Raw genomic sequence first — 24,863 nt, 5'->3', positions numbered from 1 at the left:
ATTTCTCCAGCTTCCTCATTTCCACTCCCCCCACCTTATCTCAGTCCCAACCCTCGGATTCAGCACCGCCCTCTTGACCTGCAATCTTCTTCCGACCTCTCCGCCCCTACCCCCTCTCCGGCCTATCACCCTCACCTCCTTCCACCTATTGTATTCCAAGCGCCCCTCTCCCAAATTCCTTCCCCCCTACCCTTTATCTCAGCCCACTTGGCACACCACCCTCATTCCTGAAGAAGGGCTTATGCTCAAAATGTCGATTCTCCTGCGCCTCGGATGCTGCCTGGCCTGCTGTGTTTTTCCAGCGCCACATTTTTCAACTCTGGTCTCCAGCATCTGCACTCCTCACTTTTTCCTAACAAATATGTAAATCCTGGTTCTTGCTCATTTTAATAATTAAGTTGAATCTGCCATTATAACTTGTAACCATTAAGGCTTACTGTATTTTAGAGAAGTGTTTCTTGTTGGGACATATTAATGGTTCATTCTCTACCACTATTAAACATAATAGCCTTTGGATCCATTGCAGAAAGGAGGATTGGTGGCAGCATCTGACTAATAGCTGGTAGTAGTTAGTTCTGCAACACATACGACAGTTATTCTAAATCAATTGCATCCTTACTCACTCCAAGGATCATGACATGAAGGTGGTCACCAGAGTAAAGTCCCAGTGACTGGAACTGGTAATCCCAAAATGAGTAAGTGTTTTCAGGATAATAGGGGAGAAAACCAGCAGAATGGGCTGTAATCTTATTTGAGATGGAGTTTCAAGTTGCTTTTGAAGTGTTCTATCACTAATGATGAAAGTATTCTGTAAGTCCCAAGAAAAGAGAAGTAATAAAGTATATAACCATTACAAAATTGAAATTTTTCTGTCAACAATGAGTCAGAACATGTCAAACTAATCCCATTCTGGGCTACAGTGACTGATTGGCATTAAAAAGCACAAACTACTTTCATTTATATGTTTACTGGAGACTGATGGTGGAAAACCAGTAATTTCTTAAACTAGCTGGGGGGTGGGGGTGGTGTGTAAGGCAAATAGTGCAGTGGCATAATAAACCAACATATATTGGAGGCTCACAGTTCAAGCTGCATCTCTTGAGCTCCTGAATGCATTTTCTAAATTGTCCATTAATAAAAACCCAGATGATTAACACACTGTTAGTTTTTTAACAGGTATCACTACAATCTACACATAATATAAATAGAATTATGAAAATAATGAAAATTCATTCAATCTCTTAAAATTCTGAACAGAGTAACTCTCTTGATTAGGCAGCCAAGATGTGAATTAATGAAAGTAATTTATTGAGAAGAATTAAGCTTAAACATCAGTTAAATTTTGAATTTAAATCTGATTTCTCCAATGGGGAGTTGTTAAGGTTAATTTACAATTATAAAACGCCTTAATTTTAAAAAATTACAAAATCTATTTAAACGTGTACTAATTGCTGGTGGATGTGAACTGCATCTATATGATTTCTTCTATTGGCAAGTTACATCCGTTGGAAACAGAATTCCTCATACCTGTTTTAGAGCCCGTTCAATATCAATTCCCTGGCTCCAAGGTACTGCAGGATTGGCTAAGCAGTCTCCAGTAGTTACTCTTCTTGAGATATCAATCCGTTGCCTTCGTAGATACCGAAAAGCTTCAGCGATGACGAATATGCCATCATAGGTCAAAGCAGCAGTAAACTGAATAGGAGAAAAATAATGTGGTTTTTATCAACATGCAACGTGGAAACCTAATTGCGAAGTTTGGTCAGGTAATCATTGTGGAAATATCCATATCCAAGGATTGACATTTTACTCAGTTACTGCTTTCAGTTCTTGGCTGAGATCCTAAATAAAGATGCATTTGGCAGCAAGATGTCATAGGATTGAAGCTGTTTCGTACATGTATAACCCTTGCTATTGGAGATCACCAACTTACATTGATGTCCCACTTGAGAGTATTGACAGATAAGACAATCACCCACCCACAGCTGAATTGTGGAGCATGCAATAAAAGTGACCAAGAGAGCAGAGCTAAACAGAAAACAAAATTCAAAACATAAAAATGAAAGAAACGCATCTGTGTCCAGTTAAATAGCACTGAGATTACAATCTTACATGCTGTTGAAAAAATTAAATCCACATGAACTATTTAACTATTCCTTACCACTCTTACTGAAAAACTGCACACTTGTCACCTTTTAATGTCTCATTAAAGCACTCTTTGAAGTTGATATCTTATTATGCACATAAGGTGTTTTGCATTAAATCTATCCAACACTATTTTGTGCAGCTGCTAATTCTGTGATTGTATTACAACAGTGCTTGAAAAAGATTGTGCAGTGTAGAAAGTAAAGCTACTTCTCTATTTGAACTGCTTAAAGAGCAAAGATCCAATTTTAATCTGAGAAACATTGAATGCATTAGCTTTATGTCTCTTTTATGTTTGACATTGGTATTTACCAAATTCATAGTTGTCTCATAATGAAACATCATTTCAACAACAAACCTTTATTTTTATCATTAGTGGGCCTACCCATGGTATTGCTCAAGTATGTTGGAATTTACACTTGCTTTCTGATTCTCATTGTAAGCACTATTTGTAGAAGAGCTTGTTCAAGCAACGGTGGAAGCTTAGCTTGCAGATGAGCTGGAGCCAAAGGGTGTGTACAAATCAAGCTTTGGCAGGCAACAAGTAACCAACTGGTCTATGGATGAGTGACCAGTTTCAATGTTAAAGGCCTTCTGCCTGCCAACAACTATGCAATAGGCTCCCAGCTGGCTGAGTAGCTGGGGGTGCAAATGTTTTACTGGAAACCATTGGATCTCTGGAGGAGAAGGAGCTGATTTTGCTCTTCAATAAAAAGCATCTCAAGCCTGAGGTTAACCAATGCTTTTCCCTTTCCAGGCTGCTGTTAGCTGTGACTTTGAATTGATAAGTCTAAGACCTTTACAAGTGGGAAACAGTCACCCTGTGCATCCTGTAAACAGGTAAACATATTGGGAGAAGCTATGTTCTGATCAGCAGAAGAATCATCTCAGCAAACTCTGTACAGGAACCACTGAATTGCCTTTCTCCTCTACCCATAACACTCATCCTTTTTTTCTGTCCTCTGTCTGTTTGTAGAAGGGGAGCTTCAAAAGGGGTTAGAGTTTTAACTAGTACACTTAAGTTGTACTATTTGAGTACAGGAGTTTGGAGGTCATGTTGCGGCTGTACAAGACATTGGTACGGCCACTGTTAGAATATTGTGTGCAATTCTGGTCTCCTTCCTATCGAAAAGATGTTGTGAAACTTGAAAGGGCTCAGAAAAGATTTACAAGGATGTTGCCAGGGTTGGAAGATTTGAGCTATAGGGAGAGTTGAATAGGCTAGGGCTGTTTTCCTTGGAAGGTATGCAGGATAGTTTCCTCGATCAATATGTCAAAGAACCAACTCCAGCACAAGCCACCCTCAACTGGGTATTGTGTAATGAGAGAGAATTAATTAGCAACATTGTGGTGCGAGATCCTTTGGGGAAGAGTGACCATAATGTGCTAGAATTCTTCATTAAGATGGAGAATGACACAATTAATTCAGAAACTAGGATCCTGAAATTAAAAAAAAAACAACTTTGATGGTTTGAGGCATGAATTGGCTAGGATAACTTGATCAAGGATTCTTAACGAGTCGATGGTAGGCAGATAATAGCACACATTAACAAACTTCAACAACTGCATATTTCTATCTTGTGTAAGAACAAAACAGGGAAGGTTTCTCAAACATGGATAACAAGGGAAATCAGGTAAAGAGGAAGCATATAAATTGGCCAGAAAAAGCAGCAAACCTGAGGACTGGGAAAAAAATTAAAGTTGAGCAGAGGAGGACATAGAATTAATTCAGAAAGGGAAAGTAGAATATGAAAGTAAGCTTGCAGAAAACATAAAAGCTGACTGCAAATGCTTCTATAGATATGTGAAGAGAGAAAGACCGGTGAAGCCAAATGTAGGTCTCTTGCATTCAGAATCAGGTAATGGATAATTTATAATGGACAATGAAGAGATGGCAGACCACTTGAACAAATACTCTGGATCTGCCTTCACTCAGGAGGACACCAATAGCCTTCAGGAAATGCTAGGGGATAGAGGGTCAAGCATAAAGAAGGGACTGAAGGAAATCCTTATTAGTCAGAAAATTGTACTGGGGAAATTGATGGGATTAAAACCTGACAAGTCCCCAGGGCCTGATGCTCTGCATCCCAGAGTACTTAAGGAAGTGGCCCTAGAAATAACGGATACATTGGTTTTCAATTCCTATCATTACTGAGATTGCATGATCAGCCGTGATTGTATTGAATGGTGGTGCAGGCTCGAAGGGCTGATTGGCCTACTCCTGCACTTGTTTTCTTTGTTTCTTAAATGACAAAATTGTACTCGCCTCCACCACTACCTCTGGCAGCCCATTCCAGACACTCAGCACCCTCTGTCTGAAAAAAACTGTCCCTCTGGATCCTTTTGTATTTCTCCCCTCTCACCATAAACCTATGCCCTTTAGTTTTAGACACTCCTATCATGGGGAAAAGCTGTTGTCTATGCACCTTATCTAAGTCTCTTATGATTTTATAGACCTCGAAAAGGTCACCCCTCAGTCTCCTACACTCCAGGACAAACAATTCCAAGCCTATATTGTCTCTCCTCATAATTCAAACTTTCCAGTCTGGTTAGCATCTTAGTAATCTTTTCTGCACTCTTTCTAGTTTAATCATGTCTTTTCTTTAGTAGAGCAACCAGAACTGCATGCAGTACTCCAAAAGTAGCATTACCAGCATCTTGTGCAGTTGCAACTCCTCTACCCAATGGTGTGACCGATGAAAGCAAGCATGCCAAAAGCCTTCTTCATCATCCTGTCTACCTATGACTCCACTTTCAAGGAGCTGTAAACCCGCACCCCTAAATGGTGAACTATTCACTTTTTAAATATACTAACATAAACTTTTAAAATATATTCAACATTTCCCAATTCCTGACAAAATCTCTTCTGACTTCACCAAGATTACTCCTTTTGTTGTTTAGCTAAGATCAGTTTCACTGTCAAAATATGATTCCAGCTCAATTCTTGTCAAGATACCATCCAGGTCCATTCCTACTTTTCCTGCAAATATACTGGTGCTCAGCTCAGTAATAGCACTCCTGTCTCAAACCCAAAAAGGTCTGGGTTTAAAGTTCATTTCAGCAACTTGAACACACACTCAAAGCTGCTGCTTCAGTGCAGTTGTGAGGAGGTACTTCACTATCTTCAAAGAAAAATGAGACCTCATCAATTGAATGAGGTGGCCATTAAATATTCCCAAAACATTTAATTCTGCACCTCCTGATGCTGCCTGGCTTGCTGTGTTGTTCTAGCCTTCTGCCTGTCTATATTAAATATTCCATAACATTATGCTTCCTCATTTTCTGGTCAATATTCATCACCCATCAAGCCTGAAAAGAAATGATTTGATCATTGTCTCACAACAGTTTGTGGGACTTTGCTGCACATACACTGGCTGCTATATATCCTTAAATTACAATGGAAATTGTTCACCAAAAAGTACTTCACTGATTGTAAAGTGGTTTATCATGTCTTCAAGTTGTGAAACATTGTGTTTCTTTGACCTCTTCATTCAACAACCTCATATTGAACAGTTGGCAAAAAAAAGTGTCCCCTAAAATTGTCCCCTTGGTTGGCACAGTAGCTCAATGGTCAACACTGCTACCTCACAGTGCCAGGGACCCAGGGTTCAATTCCAGCTTCAGGTGACAGTCTGTGTAGAGTCTGCACATCCTTCTTGTACCTGGGTGAGTTTCCTCCAGGTGCTCCATTTTCCTGCCACTGTCCAAAGATGTGCAAGTTAGGTAGATTGGCCATGTTAAATTGGCATAGTGTCCAGGGGTGTACAGACTTGGTAGATCAGCCATGGGAATTTCAGGTTACAGGGATAGGTGGAGGGGGATTGGTTTGGGGTGGGATGCTGTTCAGAGGATTGGTGTAGCCTTGGTGGGCTGCATGGCCTGCTTCCACACTGTAGGGGTTCTATAATCTATTCTATGATCTAATGAATCTCTTCTATCCAGCGAAAGGTAATGAGATTCCGAACTTAGGCAGTTAGCTGTGCTCACTCATTTTTCTTCCTGCCCAGATAGAAGTGAAAACGGAATTTGGAACAAAAGATTTAAAATATTCTCCACTCATTTGTATTGAATTGGTATAAATTTACAAAAGACACACAATATTCCTGAACACAGTCTCCCACTCCTATAGCATCAGTCCATATAAGAGCTGGTGATGCATTACCTGCCTTGTTAACCCATCCATTCTCTATTCTTTCCATGTGATACACCAATTTACTTATACTTCTTTCAATGTAGACTCCTGCATTTGCTGCTCACAATGTGGTCTCTTCTATAATGGGGGCACCAAATGCAAATTGGGTGACTGCTCTGAGAAATACTTCCATTCAGTCCACAAGCACGACACGGAGCTTCCTGACCCTTCTCATTTCAATTCTCCACCTAGTTCTCACTCTGACCTTCATTGCCAGTATTCTAAGCATCTTAGCTTTTGACTCAGCATCTATACCTTCTGGACTCAGCAATGGGTTCACCAATTTTAAGTTATAACTGCTCCCTCCATTTTGGTTTGCTTTTGTTCTTTGCTGATTTTGTAGAAACATCATTTTATTCCTTTGCTGTCCATTTGGATCGTTACTCTCCAGCCTTGCACATTATCTTATTCATTACTAGTCCCAAAGGTTCTTGAACAATGAATCTTTTTGTCACCAAACCCCTCCAGTTTTCCATCCTATTTTGTATTTCTGCCAACCATCTTGCGTTGACCTGATCAACTCTGTTTCAGTTTTTAATTACACCATACACATTTTCCTTCTAAAATCATTGCACCATTTCCAAATTGAGAACATCAATGTCAATCCTTACTAATGTAATCACATCATAATATTTCATCTCTGAGGTTTCCAAAACCATATGCTGTGATTCTTCAAATCTCTCATCTTACTCATCAATCTAAGGTCATTCCACTTTTCCTAAGTGGTGTTGTTATAGTGTATGAATTAAGCAGGAATTGTCATATATCAACAATGCTGGGCTACAGTTGCTTGATTTTTCATGTTTGAATTCTTTCCCTTTTTCTTCATTGACGTTTAGGGTTTTTTGCTGTGAAGGTGCATCTAAAAATGATTTCTCTAACTTTGCACTTGAATTCAGTCATAATCAAAATCCAAATAGATCACTTTTCTTGACGCTGAGTTTATTCACTATCTCTGCACAAATCAGGTGTTGCTCACAATAATGTTGACTCCTTCAAAGTCATCATCGACAGATAATTTTCTGAGTTAATTTCAAAGGGCATTCTTGTATACATAAAACGCCTGAGAAGAATATTTAGGGTGCACAGTTTGAATGAATTTTCACCAAATTAAACATGCCAATAGCCAGTTTGTAGCAAATGCGCTGAAGGTTTTCACAATTATTGACAGTGGCACTGAATCTAAGTTCTGCTTAGAATGATATTAGTTTTCTCGGGTATTATTTAAACCTTGAAGGATGAAGCCTTATTCTGATTTGTTCATTTAAATAATTGGCTAGCTCTAGCAGCTTTGTTACCCTTGTTCTGTTGAATTCTTCAGAAACTTTACCCCAGACTGGTGGCACAGAACTGCTCAGCTTTCGTTCTACTTTTCTGTTTTGTAGCTCAAGTTTTATAACATTATATTTCCATGCTACTTTTAGGCATTTGCTGTCAATAACTACATCAATTTTTTTTCAAGTTTCCTGTCATGCTTAATATCCAACAACTGTCTTGACTTGTATTTTCAGATTTGAAATTCTGGAATATTGTGTTTAGTATTATTTATTTTCACACGCTGTTTTACACTTTTACAATGGTGTAAGCTGTGGCCAGAAAATATTCGAAATACCACATTTAGTTTTTGTACGTTGTGATGTATTTTAATCTATTTTAGAGTTTGGGATTTAAGCGAGTGCCATGTGGGCTTTGCTCTGTGTCTCATAAGTGGTTTAATGATTACCTTGTAAGTATTTCTGCAGTTATGATAAGTTCTTTTATAAAACAGTCCGAGAGATACTGTTCATGGAGGCTACGTTTGGAAAGTTTATGAACGTAAGGAACAGGAGTAAACCATTTATCCCATTGAGCCTGCTACACCATTCAATAGGATCGTGGCTGACCAAACACTTGAATGGCTTTTGTCCAGCCATCCCCATAACCCAGTAAGGCACTAATAATCAGAAATCTATCCATTTCTACCTTAAATGCTCAAAGACTGACCTTCCATCACTGTATGATGAATTCCAATGGCATACAATCCCCCAAGAAATTCATCTCATCTTGCACCTAAATGGCATCCCCTTTAATTTTAAATCATGTCCCCTGGTTCTAGACTTCCCAACCCTGGGAAAAATCATGCCTGTATCTACCTTGTCCACCGCTTTGAGAATTTGTAAGTTTCAAGGAGATTGCCTCTCATTCTTAAAAGCTCTTGACAATACAGGCCAAATTTTCCTAATCTTTCTTTAATTGACAGTCCTGTCACCCCACAAACAAGTCTGGTGAAGCTTTATTGCTCCTCCTCTATGGCAATAATATTTTTCCTCCGCTAAGGAGACCAAAACTGTGTACAGTAGACCAGGTGAAGTACAACTATGCACCTGTATAAATGTAGCAAGACTTCATTAGTCCCATATTAAAATTCTATTGTAATAAAGGCTAATATTCCATTAGTCTTACTTGCTACACCTGCATGTTAGGCATCTGTGACAAGGACACCTATGTCACTTGTGCATCTACAGTTTCCACCCTCTTACAATTTGATAAATGTTCTTCATATCAGTTCCTCCTATCAAAGTGGGTAAACTCACATTTTTCCACATTCCAACTGCCATATTTTTGGCTGTGCACTAAGCCTGTCCACATCTTCCTGAAGTTGTTTTACATCTTCCTCACAACAGACTTGTATCATTTGCACATTTTGAAACTCTATATTTTCTCCAAATCATTGACATGTATTATGAACAGCAGAGGCCCAACTATTGATCCTTGCAATATTCCACTCATCACAGCCTGATAATGTGAGGAAGACCCATTTATTCCTACTCGCTATTTTCTGTCTGTTAGCGAATCATTAATCTATGTCAGTACATAACCACTTCTTACAAGTGCTTGAATTTATTTAACCATCCTTCTGTTGGGGACTTTACCAAAAGCCTTCTGAAAATCTAAGCATACTATGTTCCTTGGTTCACCGTCATCAATTTTGTTAGCGACATTATAAAAAAACTCGATCAAGTTCATCAAACATGATTTCCCATTCACAGATCCATGCTGACTATGCCCGATTAGATCATTATTATCAAATTTTATTTATCACATACTTTATAATAGAATCCAGCATTTCCTAATTGCTGACGTAAGACTAACAGGATTGCAGTTCCCTAGTTTCTCTCGTTCACTTCTTAAGTGAACAAGTGACATTGATACTTTCCAATTTGCAGGAATTAAAACAGAATCTATAGAATTTCAGAAGATAATCACCTCCCTTTATCAACTACCACTATAGGCTCTTCTTTCAACACTTGGGGATATATAATATCAGGGCCTGGGAATTTATCACTTTTCGGCTGAAAACTTTCTCCGGAACAATCTTTTCACTAATAGTAATTTCCTTCATTTCTCATACTCCCTAGCCAGTTGGATCTCTAGTTCTTCAAGTTTTTTTTGTAAATTCCTCATTAAAAATAGACACTATGGACCAAATCTGACTTTTTTTTTTGCATTGGGATAGTTAGAAGGATTTTTACCACAAGGCACAGCAAGACTTCTCATCATACCTTATTTATCTTATTAACCACCTCTCCCTTAAACTGACTGAGGTGTGCTTATAACTACAACAATTTTACTTCGCTAAATGGCACTAAATGGCAAGGCAAGACAGAAGTAATATGAACTTGGTTTCTTGGGTTGAACGGACAAAGTGTAAAAAGGCAGGGATACTGTGAGCATCCAAGTAGCTCAGAGTGAATGAGTGCTATGACAGCAAGCAACCAGCCTGGAGATATAGCTTTGCCTCGTCTCCGTGAACAAAGTGTCACTTCTGCAGCAGTATACAGATAGTTGCTGGTATATCCCTTGGATGCATCAAGTTACTTCATTTGCAGTAAACTTTAATTAAATCACATCTTTTCCCCTCTGTCTCAAATTCCTACTTTGACCCAAATTCTCAGATACTTATTCTCTGCTTCCCTCATTCTGACCAAGCAGCTTATTCCCATTTTATGAGCAAACAAAATAAACACTACAGTCCGTTAGGCCTTCAGATAGAAAGTGCAGACATTTTAAGGGTGGGGGTGTTAAGGGAAACACCCACAGACTCAGAAGCTTTTGGGTTTCAGTATTTAAGGTTTTTCAGGAGGCTTAGCTGAAACTAGTCATGAAAGACAATTGTTTCTGAAAAAAGGAGATAGTTTAGGAATTTAGAAATAGGTTACATTAAGAAATATTAAAAACTAATAAGAAATAGTTTGGTTTTAAAAGTTCTAGTCCAGAAGCATTTGGTTACAACTCTGAAGAAGTTACTTGAAGCTGAGAAAGTATAAGCTCAGTTGTAAGAAGGCTCTACGAAGAAACTATCTGACTCTCAACTGGGAGCTGAAGCCACAGTTAAAACAAAAACATTTAAATATGAAAGAGAAGGGAATTCTCTCTGGTATGAGTACTGTCAAGGACTGCTTTTAGGATTAATGGCATTATATTTTACTATATGTTTTTAAATTTTTAAACCTGTTTTATATATAAACAGTTTAATTTATTCTACTGCAATAATCTGCAGCATGCAGTTGTTTCAGTGAAGGACCACCACATTAAAACCCAAAACAAAAGATGTGACATGCCAGCTTTTAGTCTGTGAACTAAATCGTCCAGTAACAAATCAGCTGGGAATACAACAATGTCTCAATTTGTTTGTAGCCAAGCAAAACAGTATTGAACTGATTTCCATTACCTAGTGAAAAGCTTGCCACTTAACTTGAGATGGTTCAGTCACTAGTTGTAAAGTTCATGCTCATTCTGAATGGTTCTCCAACACGTGAACTGTTGTTATTACGTCTTGCTTGTCTGGATTTAATTTGGCTTTGCACCATTCATAGTCCAGTTATTATGTATCCACCAAAGCAAACTCCTCTTTAAGGAACACAAAGTAATATGGTCAATTAAGCCAAGTATTTTTAACCTGTATGTGGTGTTGATCTCCAACAGCACTGAATAGGCACTGAGACTACTATATATTTTTAGACATGAATAACACATTTTACGAGGACTTAATTAGCCTAAGAGGTGTCTGATTTGCAGGCTGTCAATGTCAACGGTGAATTCCCAGTGCATTAGGATACTTCTAAAGTGCATCAATGGTTTGGGCAAGAAGCATCACATAATTAGATCTCAAGTAAACAGTGGCAATACCTGTTCATTCAGCTTAAAATCATGATTCCTTCATGAATTCCATAGTTATTTTTAGTCACTTGCTTAGCTTTCTACTGAACATAAGAATTTTGTAGGTAACATTTTGACCAAGTAATTCTTTCCTGTTGTAAAGACTCCAATGTTCAGCATATTTACATAGACTACTTAGCCAGCAATTTTCTACAAATGTACTTCAAAAATAATGGAATCATATTTAGTAATATAGGCATAAATTGACAGTTCCTTTTAGTTGTCCGGCCTCTTACTTTATAACATATCACTTCATTGACTCTATTCGAAAATCTAAGAAGAATCAGCAATCTCCTGAAAGATTGGTTATATAGGCAAATTTAGAGTAATGCTGGAAAAGCACAGCAGGTCAGGCAGCATCTGAGCAGCAGGAAAATCAATGTCTTGGGCAAAATCCCTTCATCAGTATTCCTTTTGCCTGAAATGCTGATTTTCCTGCTTCTCGGATGCAGCCTAACCTGCTGTGCTTTTCCAGCACCACTCTAATCTAGACTCTAATCTCCAGCATCTGCAGTACCCACTTTTGCTTGGTGATATAGGCTGGGTCAGTTAATGCATTACATTTTCCATTAAACATTTCTTCAATGTAAAATATCCCTACCATAAAAGTATGTACACAATTTTCCTTTACAGGAGCATACAATTGGATTTAGCTTGTATATTTAGATAGAGTCACAAAGTCATACAGCATGCAAACAGACCCTTCAGTCCAATTAGTCTATGCCAATCACCTTCCCAAACAAAACCTGTCCCAACTGCCTGCATTTGACCCATAACCCTCCAAACCTTTCCTATTCATGTACTTATCCAAATAGCTTTTAAATGTTGTAACTGCACCTGCATCCACCACTCCCTTGGCAGTTCATTCCACACACGAACCACTCTCTGTGTAAAAACGTTCCCCTCATGTCCTTTCTTCTCTCAACTTAAAAAATAACCCTCAAGTTTGACTTCCCCCATCATAGGAAAAGGACTCTTACTATTCTCCTTATCTATGCCCTTCATGTTTTTATAAGTCTCTATAAGGTCACCCCTCAATCTCCTATACTCCAGTGAAAAAAGTTCCAGCCTATTCTTATAACTCAAACCCCTTCCATTCCTGGCCAAATCCTGGTAAATCTTCTGACTTCTGAGAATGTGCAGGGAGATAGATACTTGTGTTTGACCTGTAGACTGCTGTAGATTCATGTTTAAAATTCTGCTCGACAGCTAAGAATCTGAAATATGCACCTCTTTGAATCATGTTTTGAAATTTTGGCTCTACTGCTCAATTTCCTTGTGTGACAGGTACTGCTTTACTTTCTGAAGTGTTCAACCTGGTGCATATACTTCTGGTGATAGTTCTGCCAGGATGCCATTTTGATGATGGCTTTGTGTTTTAAGGTGAGTCCTTGGAAGTTTGCAGATAGATTGCAATATTAGTCAGAGTGCAGTGCTCTAATAATGTCAGTGCTACCAGCACTGGAGCTTAATCCCATGCTCCCTTAAAAATATTGGGAGGCTGAAGTACTCTCAAATCCCCTTTGAATACAGAATGAATTGGATAATGAACAGATATCACATAGAACAAAACATGAGGATGAATACTATCATTTTGAGTGTTGGCAGTTGGCTATGGTCCATGGTGCCACTGCGACTTCCTCAGGGAGGCTTCAGTAATATATTGAAGGATACATTGCTGGACTCCAATCAATTACTTTGAAAGCTGATATCTGTCGACATAGTGGCAGCGTGCTGCATGAGGACTGTTACTGCTTCCACAACAGCATCAGCACTTGCAACTTCTTGTGTTTTAAGTGGAAGCTGAAGCATTGCCCTTCAGACATTGCATCATGCTGGAGATAACATTCCATGTGAAGCTTGTGCAAAGCATTGTGCAAGGTCACTTCTACTTGGGGAAAATAACTTTTATTCAACTTTATGACAGAAAGCACTCAATTAATTGTGTTGAAGAATTGTAAATGTTCTTCCCAGGTTTGGCTGAACACCACCAAGTGATCTTTCTATTCAACACAGAAGCTTATTAATTCAATGACCTTGTTGTTTAATCATTCAGAAATTGCTGGCGCATTTTTCATTCTAAATGTCATGATTTTACATTGATAAAGTCTATCTATTGTTACAAAAGCTGAAATGTGTTTGACTATAACATGAATGCAACTTGCCAATATCCTTTTAACAAGTCAATTTTGAAATGACCTCTTCTCTAATCTCCTTTAGTACAATCTTCTAATCATGGAATTTGATATGTAACCACTTTTGCTACTGTATTGGCTTTAAGATAATCAATACATAGTCATTGTGACCATCTGGTTTTGGCACCTTCATGACAGGTGAACATCAGTTATATGATTTAATTCAATAATGTCATTGCCCACCAAGAGCTAGATCTCATTGCTCACTTGAGCTATTGTCTGGATTGAGTCTGGAAGGATGTTGTTTTATGGGTAATGCACACATTTCCTAAACGTCATGTAAGGCAAAGACATTTTTACTGGCCTATTTATGCAAATTGATTTGTGTCTAAATTAGTTTTCATAAGTAACTTTGCTAGCTTTCTCAGAGATAGCACAATATTCAATTTAACATTTCAAGCACCTCCACATTGTCTAATATGATTATTGGAGGATCAACTTCAGAATGTTTAATTTCTAAGTCATTATCAAATAATTCCAATTTCTCTCTTTCACTGCCTTTATCTTTTGTGACTGTAAATATACATTTGGTCTAATATTCCTACCTGTCATACTTTATTAACATGACACACTTGCTGATTTTTTCTCCTGTCTGAAATATTCGGTACATAATTCTCATCAATTTTTTTTCATTTGGTAAGGTCCAGTGAATCTTGCTTTTAATCATTTCCCAGAGACAGATAACTACTAAAATTATGTCCCCAGAAACAAAATTGCAAAATATAGCCTTTTGATCTGCTCCAGTTTCAATTGTTAGTTGGCTATTTTTCAAATGCTTTCTGAACAATGCTGAGTTACTTTTTCTCAAATATGATACATTGGTCAAAAGTATATATTTGGTTTATAGATTTTTAATTCATCAATTTAAGGAGTTTTCTCACTACATGAGTATATATCAGTTCAAAAGGACTGAACCTTGTGGAGTTATTAGGGGCATTCCTCATAACAAACATGTAACAGGACATTCTTTTATTCCAATCATAAGGGCAATATTGTCAAGAAGCTCTAATTATGGTCTTTAAAGTTTCTTACCACTTTGGAGTGATATTTGAGATTATGGATTATAACTATTTCTTTGAATATTTATGAAATAGTATTTGAAACTTGATTTGACTCCATTTTTGTAGTGCCCTAAGTCTAAACATTTCAACCGCTTCATGAATAGTCTTCCCCCTATCAGAAATGGGGATTATGCTCATTACTGCATCATGTTCAACACCATTCACGATTCCTCTATTTCTGAGGCAGTCCACGTTCAACTGTAGCAAGGCAAAGACAAAATCTAGGTTTTGGCCAACAGGTTGTAAGTAACATTTGTACCACACAAGTTCCAGATAATGACTATTTCCAACTAGAATGAATCTAACCATCATCCTCAGACATTCAATGGAATTACCATTGATAAATCCTACACTACCAATGCCCTGAGGATTGTCATTGCCAAGAAAGTGAACTGGAATAGCCAAACAAATACTACCATTAGGAATTCAGCAGCAAGTAATTTATCTTTTACTTGCCAAAACTTGCCTACAATCTACAAGGTACAAGTCAAGATTGCGATGGAATGCTCCCCATTTGTTGCTTGAACAAAACTCAGGAAGTTTGACACCATCCCAAGACTGAACTCCCTTCTTGACTGATACCACATCCACAGACATTCACTCCTTCCACTACTGCCACCTACAAGACACAATGCAGAAATATATCAAGATTCTTTTGACAGCACCTTCCAAATGCACAAACACTACTGTCAGGAAGGACACGGAAATCAGACACATGGGAACACATGTGCAAGTTTCTCTCCAAGATATTCACCATCCTGACTTGGAAATATATCACCATTCCTTCACTGTAAGTGTCAAGATCCCAGAACTCCATTCCTAACAGCATTTAGGGTGTACCTACACCAGATGGATTGTATCAGTTCAAGAAAGCAATCCATCACCCCCTTCTCAAGGACAACCAGTATTATGGACCAAACCAAACCCCTCAGCATATATTCAGAAAATAGCCTAGACCATAACACCGGTTGTCCTTGAGAAGGGGGTGATGGATTGCCTCTTGAACTGATACAATCCATCTGGTGTAAGTACACCCAAAATGTGTGGAATGGAGTTCTGAGATTTTGACACTTACAGTGAAGGAATGGTGGTATATTTCCAAGTCAGAATGGTGAGCATTGTGGCAGGAAACTTATACACATGTCCCTCTGTCCTTCTTGACAGTAGTATTTATGCATTCGGAAGGTGCTCTCTAAAGAATCTTGATACATTTCTGCAGTGTGTCTTGTAGGTGGTACACAATGTATTCGTAGTGGAAGGACTGAATGTTTGTGGATGTGGTATCAGTCAAGAAGGCACTTTAGTCTTGGATGGTGTCAAGCTTCTTGAGTATTGTTCAAGCGACAAATGGGAGCATTCCATTGCAACCCTGGCTTGTGCCTTGTTGATTGCGTTCCAGATATAATTCGATTGATCAAACTATTTGATTTTAAGCAAAACACACTTCATTTTACACTAAAATATAGACACAAAATCAGCTCAACTGTAACTATTGAAATGCTTAACAAAATAATGAACATATTAATTGCTATTAATTAACTGTTCCAATCTCATAAACACACCCCGATAAAGGCAAATTCAATAAAATAGATTGTATCTCATGCAATTCTAGCAGTAGGAAGAGAATGCCAGTTTTTAGCTGTAACAGAGTGAGGACTAAGAGCTTCTACATTCAGCTTCAAGACACCAGCAACTGGTGAAAACTAAAACTAAAAATCCTGATTCTGTGGGAGCTTAACCCCACCCATGCAACTGCTTCTATTGTTCCAACTTGAAAAAAAACCAAGGCCTCACAAGCCATTTACTTTATTGGCATTGAGCAGACCACTCCAACCTTTGCCTCAACTTTTCTTCATTAACAGAAAACCAGGACATTAGCCATCTCTTAAAGCCATGGTATCAACACCCTAGAGATGGGCAATAAATGTTGGCCCAACCAACAAACCCCACATCCCATGGATGAATTAATAAACACACAGGTCATCAAGGATAGATGAGAATGTGGAATTCAAAACCTAACTAGATCAGTTGTGATCTTACTGAATGGTGGAGGAGCTCTAAGATCCGAATAGCCTATTTGAGTTCCTATTTCATGTGTTTGTATGTAGTGTTTGAAAGACATAATTAACCTACCATTGGAATTTCATCAGTCACTAGTGAATTAAATAGTGAAGAGAGATTTCTGTTCCTGAAAACAAAGTTGTGAGAGATGCATAGTTTTGATTAATGGTTGTCTTCATTTCTGGGGCTCAGAACCAGTAATAATCAATCGTGTTTGGAATGCATGACATATTAATGATCTGGCATTACTTTCATAAAGAAAATTACATTTCCAGCTTTTTGAAAAGCTGAATGGGACTGAACGAGTGAATTATGGTGCGGACAAATAGTTTTATTTTGAGCTAGGAAACCTTCTTAAATCTTTCTTCATTTTATTATGTGGAAGTGAAAGCATGAACCTCAATCTGTGATGAAATAAGGAATGGAGTGAGGTGGGAGGGAGAAGATCTAAAGTTGCTGCTGCCAAGATCCACTGTTCAAATGAGCAGTTTAGATTCACGTTTTGACTTTTCATGTGAATCCTTCAGTATTGATATTTAATGCTCATAATTGTGGTGTTCTGCAAACTGATGAATTGCTGAATGATGAAATGGAGAATTTTCTTATATTTACTCTTCTGGAGTTCTGTGCTTTGCAAAAAAAATCTGTTGTCAAATTGTGAATTAATTGTTTTTGCAACTGCTAGTCAGGTCAGAGAAATAATCAAACAGCACATATTGTTGACAGAAATAGCTCCGAAAAATCCACATTAGATGTAATTTGGATCATCAGATAGATCCTACGTGGTTGACACTGTTGTATCGTGTTTGATAATTGCTGCCTGTCTTATTGTCTAGTACATGACACTGACCCAGTGTGTAATGCACTTTGGTCCGCAGAGCATTTTGATTTTGATAGTTCCTTGGTTGCCAGTATAGTTAAGAGATATTTTTCAATCTGTAGTTCCATCGAGGTAAACATACATTTCTCACATGGAATGATGACTTTCTCCACGGATGGATAGGTTTTGAGAGATGAATTGTAACTGGTCTTTTACTTGTATCATTTGTTTGTGTGTAAACACTGTTTGCAGCTTGAGACGATTTTTTGGATATCAGCTGGAGCAATTACTTCAGGTGTAGAAAACCAAAGGAGTTCTTCAATAGCATCACGTTATTGCCCAGATGGCAAAGCTAAAAATTAGCCCTTGTAAATTGTCAAACACAGATGTTCAAGTGCAACTGTTGCGCTGCTCATATAATTGCTAACACCTTACATACAATCTGGCTGCAGCATTGCTCAGTGGAATTGAGTGATTGACTGACACAGACAATACAATGTTATATTTTTTCAGCAGAATGGCTTCCAGGACCATCAAATGGCATCAACACAGATCTGCATTGGTCTTTATAGCTTTGTATCAAAGCAAGCAATCACTATATATCTGCACAGCAGTTGTTCGATTGGAAATAGGGTATAATTATGCTTTTCTTTCCACTTGAAAATACTACCTTTAATTGGTAGTTTTCACAATACCACTGTAATTAACTAGCTGAATTGGCAGTAAAATGGGAACTGTTAGTAACCTTGGACAGAAGACTGAAAATTTCATTTGATGTTATTTGGAGCTAAGGGACTGTGGATTGTATTGCCTTTTTTATGGAATCCATCATCCTTTATGAGTCTCAAATCTTAAAACATTGAGCATTTCATGAATATTTTCCCTGGTGAACTCATTCTCTCTGTTAGGCCACGCATAATCTGTACTTGTAGTCTATTCTGGATTTAATCTCCAGAATGACACCTAACAAGGAAACACACTTCAGTCGTTCTCATTGGAAGTTATGGGAGAATTATGCAGGCTCCTGAGTGCATAAGATTTGCTGCCAGTATTTAGGTTCATTCCATATTTGTGCTGGCATCCATAGAACATAGAAAACATAGAAAAATACAGCGCAGTACAGGCCCTTCGGCCCTCAATGTTGCGCCGACCGAATCATACCTAACCTACACTAGCCAATAACTTCCAAATGCCTATCCAATGTCCGCTTAAATGACCATAAAGAGGGAGAGTTCACCACTGCTACTGGCAGGGCATTCCATGAACTCACAACCCGCTGTGTAAAGAATCTACCCCTAACATCTGTCCTATACCTACCACCCCTTAATTTAAAGCTGTGTCCCCTTGTAACAGCTGACTCCATTAGCGGTAAAAGGTTCTCAGTGTCTACCCTATCTAAACCCCTAATCATCTTGTACACCTCTATCAAATCTCCCCTAAACCTTCTTTTCTCCAATGAGAACAGCCCCAAGTGCCTCAGTCTTTCCTCATACGATTTTCCTACCATACCAGGCAACATCCTGGTAAACCTCCTCTGCACTCGTTCCAATGCCTCCACATCCTTCCTATAGTATGGCGACCAAAATTGCACACAATACTCCAGATGAGGCCGCACCAGAGTCTTATACAATTGCAACATGACCTCAGGACTTTGGAACTCAATTCCTCTGCCAATAAAGCCCAGTACACCATATGCCTTCCTCACAGCACTATTTACCTGGGTGGCAACTTTCAGAGATCTGTGTACATGGACACCAAGATCCCTCTGCTCATCCACACTACCAAGTAGCCTACCATTAGCCCAGTAATCCACCTTCTTGTTACTCCTACCAAAGTGAATGACTTCACACTTAGCTACATTGAATTCCATTTGCCACCTTTCTGCCCAGCTTTGCAACTTATCTATATCCCGCTGTAACCTGCCGAATCCTTCCTCACTATCCACAACTCCACCGACTTTTGTGTCATCCGCAAACTTACTCACCCAGCTTTCAAGCCCCTCCTCTAGATCATTTATAAAGATAACAAAAAGCAATGGTCCCAAAATAGATCCTTGAGGTACACCACTAGTAACTGCACTCCAAGATGAACCTATACCATCAACTACTACCCTCTGTCTCCTTCCAGCCAGCCAATTTCTAATCCAAACCTCTAATGCACCCTCAATGCCATACCTCCGTAGTTTTTGCATTAGCCTACCATGGGGTACCTTATCGAACGCCTTACTAAAATCCATATACACAACATCTACTGCTTTACCCTCGTCCACCTCCTTAGTCACCTGCTCAAAGAACTCAATAAGGTTTGTGAGGCACGACCTGCCCTTCACAAAACCATGCTGACTATCCTTGATCACGTTATTCCTATCCAGATGTTCATAAATCTTATCCCTTACAATTCTCTCTAAGACTTTGCCCACCACAGAAGTCAGACTCACTGGCCTATAGTTACTCGGGCTATCCCTACTCCCCTTCTTGAACAAGGGGACCACATTCGCCATCCTCCAGTCTTCTGATACTATTCCCGTTGACAATGACAACATAAAAATCCAGGCCAATGGCTCTGCTATCTCCTCCCTAGCCTCCCAGAGGATCCTAGGATAAATGCCATCAAGCCCAGGAGACTTATCTATTTTCATCCTTTCCAGTATTCCCAAAACCTCTTCCCTACATACTTCAATGCCATCCATTCTAATCACTTGTGACTCAATATTCACACCAGCAACAGTGTCCTGTTCCTGAGTGAATACTGACGAAAAGTATTGATTTAGTGTCTCTCCAATCTCCTCCGCCTCCACACACAACTTCCCACTACTATCCTTGACTGGACCGATACCTACCCTAGTCATCCTTTTATTCCTGACATACCTATAGAAAGCCTTTGGATTTTCCCTAATCCTACCAGCTAAGGACTTTTCATGTCCCCATCTCGCTGCTCTTAGCTCTCTCTTTAGATCCTTCCTGGCTACCTTATAACTCTCAATCGCCCCAACTGAACCTTCACGCCTCATCTTTACATATGCCACCTTCTTCCCTTTCACAAGGGATTCCAATTCCTTATTAAACCACGGCTCCCTCACAAGACCCTTAACTCCATGCCTGACTGGTACATACTTATCAAGGACACTCAGTAGCTGTTCCTTGAACAATCTCCACATATCATTAGTATTCTTCTCTTGAAGCCTGTTTTTCCAATCCACACATCCTAAGTCATGCCTCACCGCATCATAATTTCCCTGCCCCCAGCTATAACTCTTGCCCTGCAGTGCACACTTATCCCTCTCCATCACTAAAGTAAAAGTCACCGAGTTGTGGTCACTGTCCCCGAAGTGCTCACCTACCTCCAAGTCTAACACCTGGCCTGGTTCATTACCTAGAACCAAATCCAGTATAGCCTCGTCTCTTGTTGGCCTGTCTACATATTGTGTCAGGAAACCCTCCTGCACACATTGGACAAATACCAACCCATCTAACGACCTCGAGCTATAGCTTTCCCAGTCAATATCTGGGAAGTTAAAGTCCCCCATAACAACCACCCTGCTACTTTCACTCTTCTCTTGAATCATCCTCGCAATACTATCCTCTACTTCTCTCGGACTATTGGGAGGCCTGTAGAAAACACCTAACAGGGTGACCTCACCTTTCCTATTTCTAACCTCAGCCTAAACTACCTCAGATGGCAAGTCTTCCTCCATCATCCTTTCCACCGCTGTAATACTATCCTTGACAAGTAATGCCACACCTCCCCCTCTTTTACCCCCATGTCTGACCCTACTAAAACATTTAAACCCTGGAACCTGCAACAGCCATTCCTGTTCCTGTTCTACCCATGTCTCTATGATGCGGTGAGGCATGACTTAGGATGTGTGGATTAGAAAAACAGGCTTCAAGAGAAGAATACTAATGATATGTGGAGATTGTTCAAGGAACAGCTACTGAGTGTCCGTGATAAGTATGTACCAGTCAGGCATGGAGTTAAGGGTCTTGTGAGGGAGCCGTGGTTTAATAAGGAATTGGAATCCCTTGTGAAAGGGATGCCAGAACATCGAAGTCCCAGGTACCAACCCACGCTGCAAGTTCACCTACCTTATTTCTTATACTTCTGGCATTGAAGTATACACACTTCAAGCCGCCCTTCTGTTTACAGGCACCCTCCTTCGAGATTGCTGCCTTGTTCATAACTTCCCTACACACAAGGTCCTGCACCCCAAAGCTACAGTCCAGGTTCCCATGCCCCGGCAGAGTTAGTTTAAACCCTCCCAAAGAGCACCAGCAAACCTCCCCCCAAGGATACTGGTGCCCCTCAGGTTCAGGTGTAGACCTCTATCCTTTTTATAGAGGTCCCACCTTCCCCAGAAAGAACCCCAGTTGTCCAGAAACCGGAATCCCTCCCTCCTGCACCATCCCTGTAGCCACGCGTTAAACTGCTCTCTCTTCCTGTTCCTCGACTCTCTATCACGTGGCACGGGTAACAAACCAGAGACAACAACTCTGTTTGTTCTAACTCTGAGCTTCCAAGCTTTTTAACTAGCTAGATAATGAACCTGGGGCTCCAGATTACTAGTCCAGTGATTATGCTACTGCCTTCCCCACACTTGTGGGAGATCAGTCAGCTTCATGCGGTCAGGAAAGAGAAATCATATCCGGAGTGGGACACAGTCCAAGTGAGTAGACAGGCCAGGGATTCTGGAGACAATGTGGGAATTTGGTGCAAAGGAGAGGAGGTGATTTTTGCTTGCTTTTTTTGTTCATAGTTTTCAAAGTCTTTTTAACAGGATTAGTGGATGTCCTGGGTTGGGGGACCCAGCACAAAACAAAGACTGACATCACAGGAAAGCGACAAGTTTATTGGTTGATGATAGCTGCTACTTTGACTGTCTATTACAGGTTACTTTCAGTTAAAAAGTAAATAAGGAGAAATACTTACAGATAACAAACTAAAAGACCAGTGGAAAATCTTTAAAAGCAAATTAAGAACTATATCCCAAACCAATCTAGTCCCACCTGCCAGCACCCCACCCATATCCCTCCAAACCCTTCATATTCATATACACATCCAGAAGCCTTTTAAATGTTGCAATTGTACTAGCCTCCACCCCATCCTCTGGCAGCTCATTCCATACACGTACCACCCTCTGCATGAAAAAGTTGCCCCTTATGTCTCTTTTATATCTTTCTCCTCTCACCCTAAACCTATACCCTCTAGTTCTGGACTAACCTACACCAGAGAAAAGACCTTGTCTATTTACATGTCCATGGCCCTCATGGTTTTATAAACCTCTCTTAGGTCACCCCTCAGCCTCAACGCTCCAGGGAAAACAGCTTCAGCCTATTCAAATCCTCCAACCATGGCAACATCCTTGTAAATCTTTTCTGAGCCCTTTCAAGTTTCACAACACCTGTGCAAGAGGAAGGAGAACAGAATCGCACACAATATTCCAAAAGTGGCCTAACCAATGTTCTGTACAGCCACACCATGACCTCCCAGCACCTATACTCAATACTCTGACCAATAAAGGAAAGCATACCAAACACCTCCTTCACTATCCTATCTAACTGCGACTCCACTTTCAAGGAGCTATGAACCTGCCTCCAAGGTCTCCTTGTTCAGCAACACTCTCTAGGGCCTTACCATTAAGTGTATAAGTCCTGCTAAGGTTTGCTTTCCCAAAATGCAGCACCTCACATTTATCTAAATTAAACTCCATCTGCCACTTCTCAGCCCATTGGCCCATCTGGTCCAGATCCCGTTGTAATCCGAGGAAATGTTCTTCACTGTCCACAACACCTCAAATTTTGATGTCATCTGCAAACTTACTAACTATACCTCTTATGCTCACATCCAGATCATTTCTATAAATGATGAAAAGTAGTGGACTCAGCACCGATCCTTGTGGCCCTCCGCTAGTCACAGGTCTCCAATCTGAAAAAAAACCCTCTACCACCACCCTCTGTCTTCTATCTTTGAGCCAGTTCTGTATCCAAATGATTAGAACTTCAACTTCAACACTGTTTTAAAACTAATAAAATTATGGTCGCTGGCCCCAAAGTGTTCCCCCAAGAGTACGTCAAGTTTTGCACCTTCTCTAGTAGGTACATCTACATATTGAATCAGAACATTTTCCTGTACACACTAAACAAATCCCTCTCTATCTAAACCCTTAACACAATGGCAGTCTCAGTCTATGTTTGGAAAGTTAAAATCCCCTACCATAGCTACCCTATTATTCTTACAGTTAACTGAAATCTCCTTCCAAATCTGTTTCTCAATTTCCCTCTTGACTATTAGTCGGTCTATAATACAATCCCAATTAGGTAATCATAACTTTCTTATTTACCAGTTCAAACCAAATAACATCTCTGGATGTATTTCTGGGAATATCCTCCCTCAGTACAGCTGTAATGTTATTTCTTATCAAACGCCACTCTCCCTCCTCTCATGCCTCCCTGTTTGTGCTTCCTGTAGCATTTGTATCCTGGAACATTACGCTGCCAGTCCTGTCCATCCCTGAGCCACATTTCTGTTATTGCCAAGACATCCCAGTTTCATGTTCCTAACCATGCCCTGGGTTCATCTGCCTTCCCTCTTCGGCCCCTTGCATTGAAATAAATGCAGTTTTTCAGTCCTACCTTGTTCTCTGATTTGCCCCTGCCTGCCCTGATTGTTTGCCTCGTTTGTTTTCTCAACTGTACCAGGTTCAGATTGATCTCTTTTCTCACTATCTCCCTGGGTCCCACCAACACCACCACCCCCCACCCCCACTTACTAGTAAAAATCCTTCCGAACAGCTCTAGCAAACCTCCATGCCAGTATATTAGTCCCCTTCCAATTTAGATGAAATCCGTACTTCTTGTACAGGTTACTTCTACCCCAAAAGAGATACCCCAAACTGTGAATCCTTCTCCCATGCACCAGCTCCTCAGCCATGCATTCACCTGCTCTATCCTTCTATTCCTGCCCTCAGTAGCTCGTAGCACCGGGAGTAATCCAGATATTATTATTCTCGAGGACCTCCTTTTTAAATTCTTTCCTAACTCTCTATATTCTCCCTTCAGAATCTCATCCTTTTCCCTTCCTATGTCGTTGGTTCCAATGTGTACAATGACCTCCTGCTGGCCCCTCTCCCCCTTGAAAACATTCTGCACCCTCTCTAAGGCATCCTTGATCCTTGCACCAGGGAAGCAACACAC

At 39.8% G+C, this 24,863-nt stretch overlaps 1 protein-coding gene across 2 annotated transcripts in view; it reads right to left on the bottom strand.

Moving 5' to 3' along the window:
• The window catches only part of LOC132820158 (glutamate receptor 3-like), a 335,515-nt gene that overhangs the window by 134,319 nt on the left and 176,333 nt on the right, over positions 1–24,863 (bottom strand). For both annotated transcript variants that reach the window (XM_060832109.1, XM_060832108.1), the window contains exon 7: positions 1,528–1,695. In XM_060832109.1, coding sequence (XP_060688092.1) covers positions 1,528–1,695 — 168 coding nt within the window. The remainder of the gene's footprint in view (positions 1–1,527; positions 1,696–24,863) is intronic.

The sequence above is a fragment of the Hemiscyllium ocellatum genome, chromosome 11 (assembly GCF_020745735.1).
Source record: "Hemiscyllium ocellatum isolate sHemOce1 chromosome 11, sHemOce1.pat.X.cur, whole genome shotgun sequence".
Taxonomy (NCBI): domain Eukaryota; kingdom Metazoa; phylum Chordata; class Chondrichthyes; order Orectolobiformes; family Hemiscylliidae; genus Hemiscyllium; species Hemiscyllium ocellatum.
This window is presented reverse-complemented; position numbering and strand designations above follow the sequence as displayed.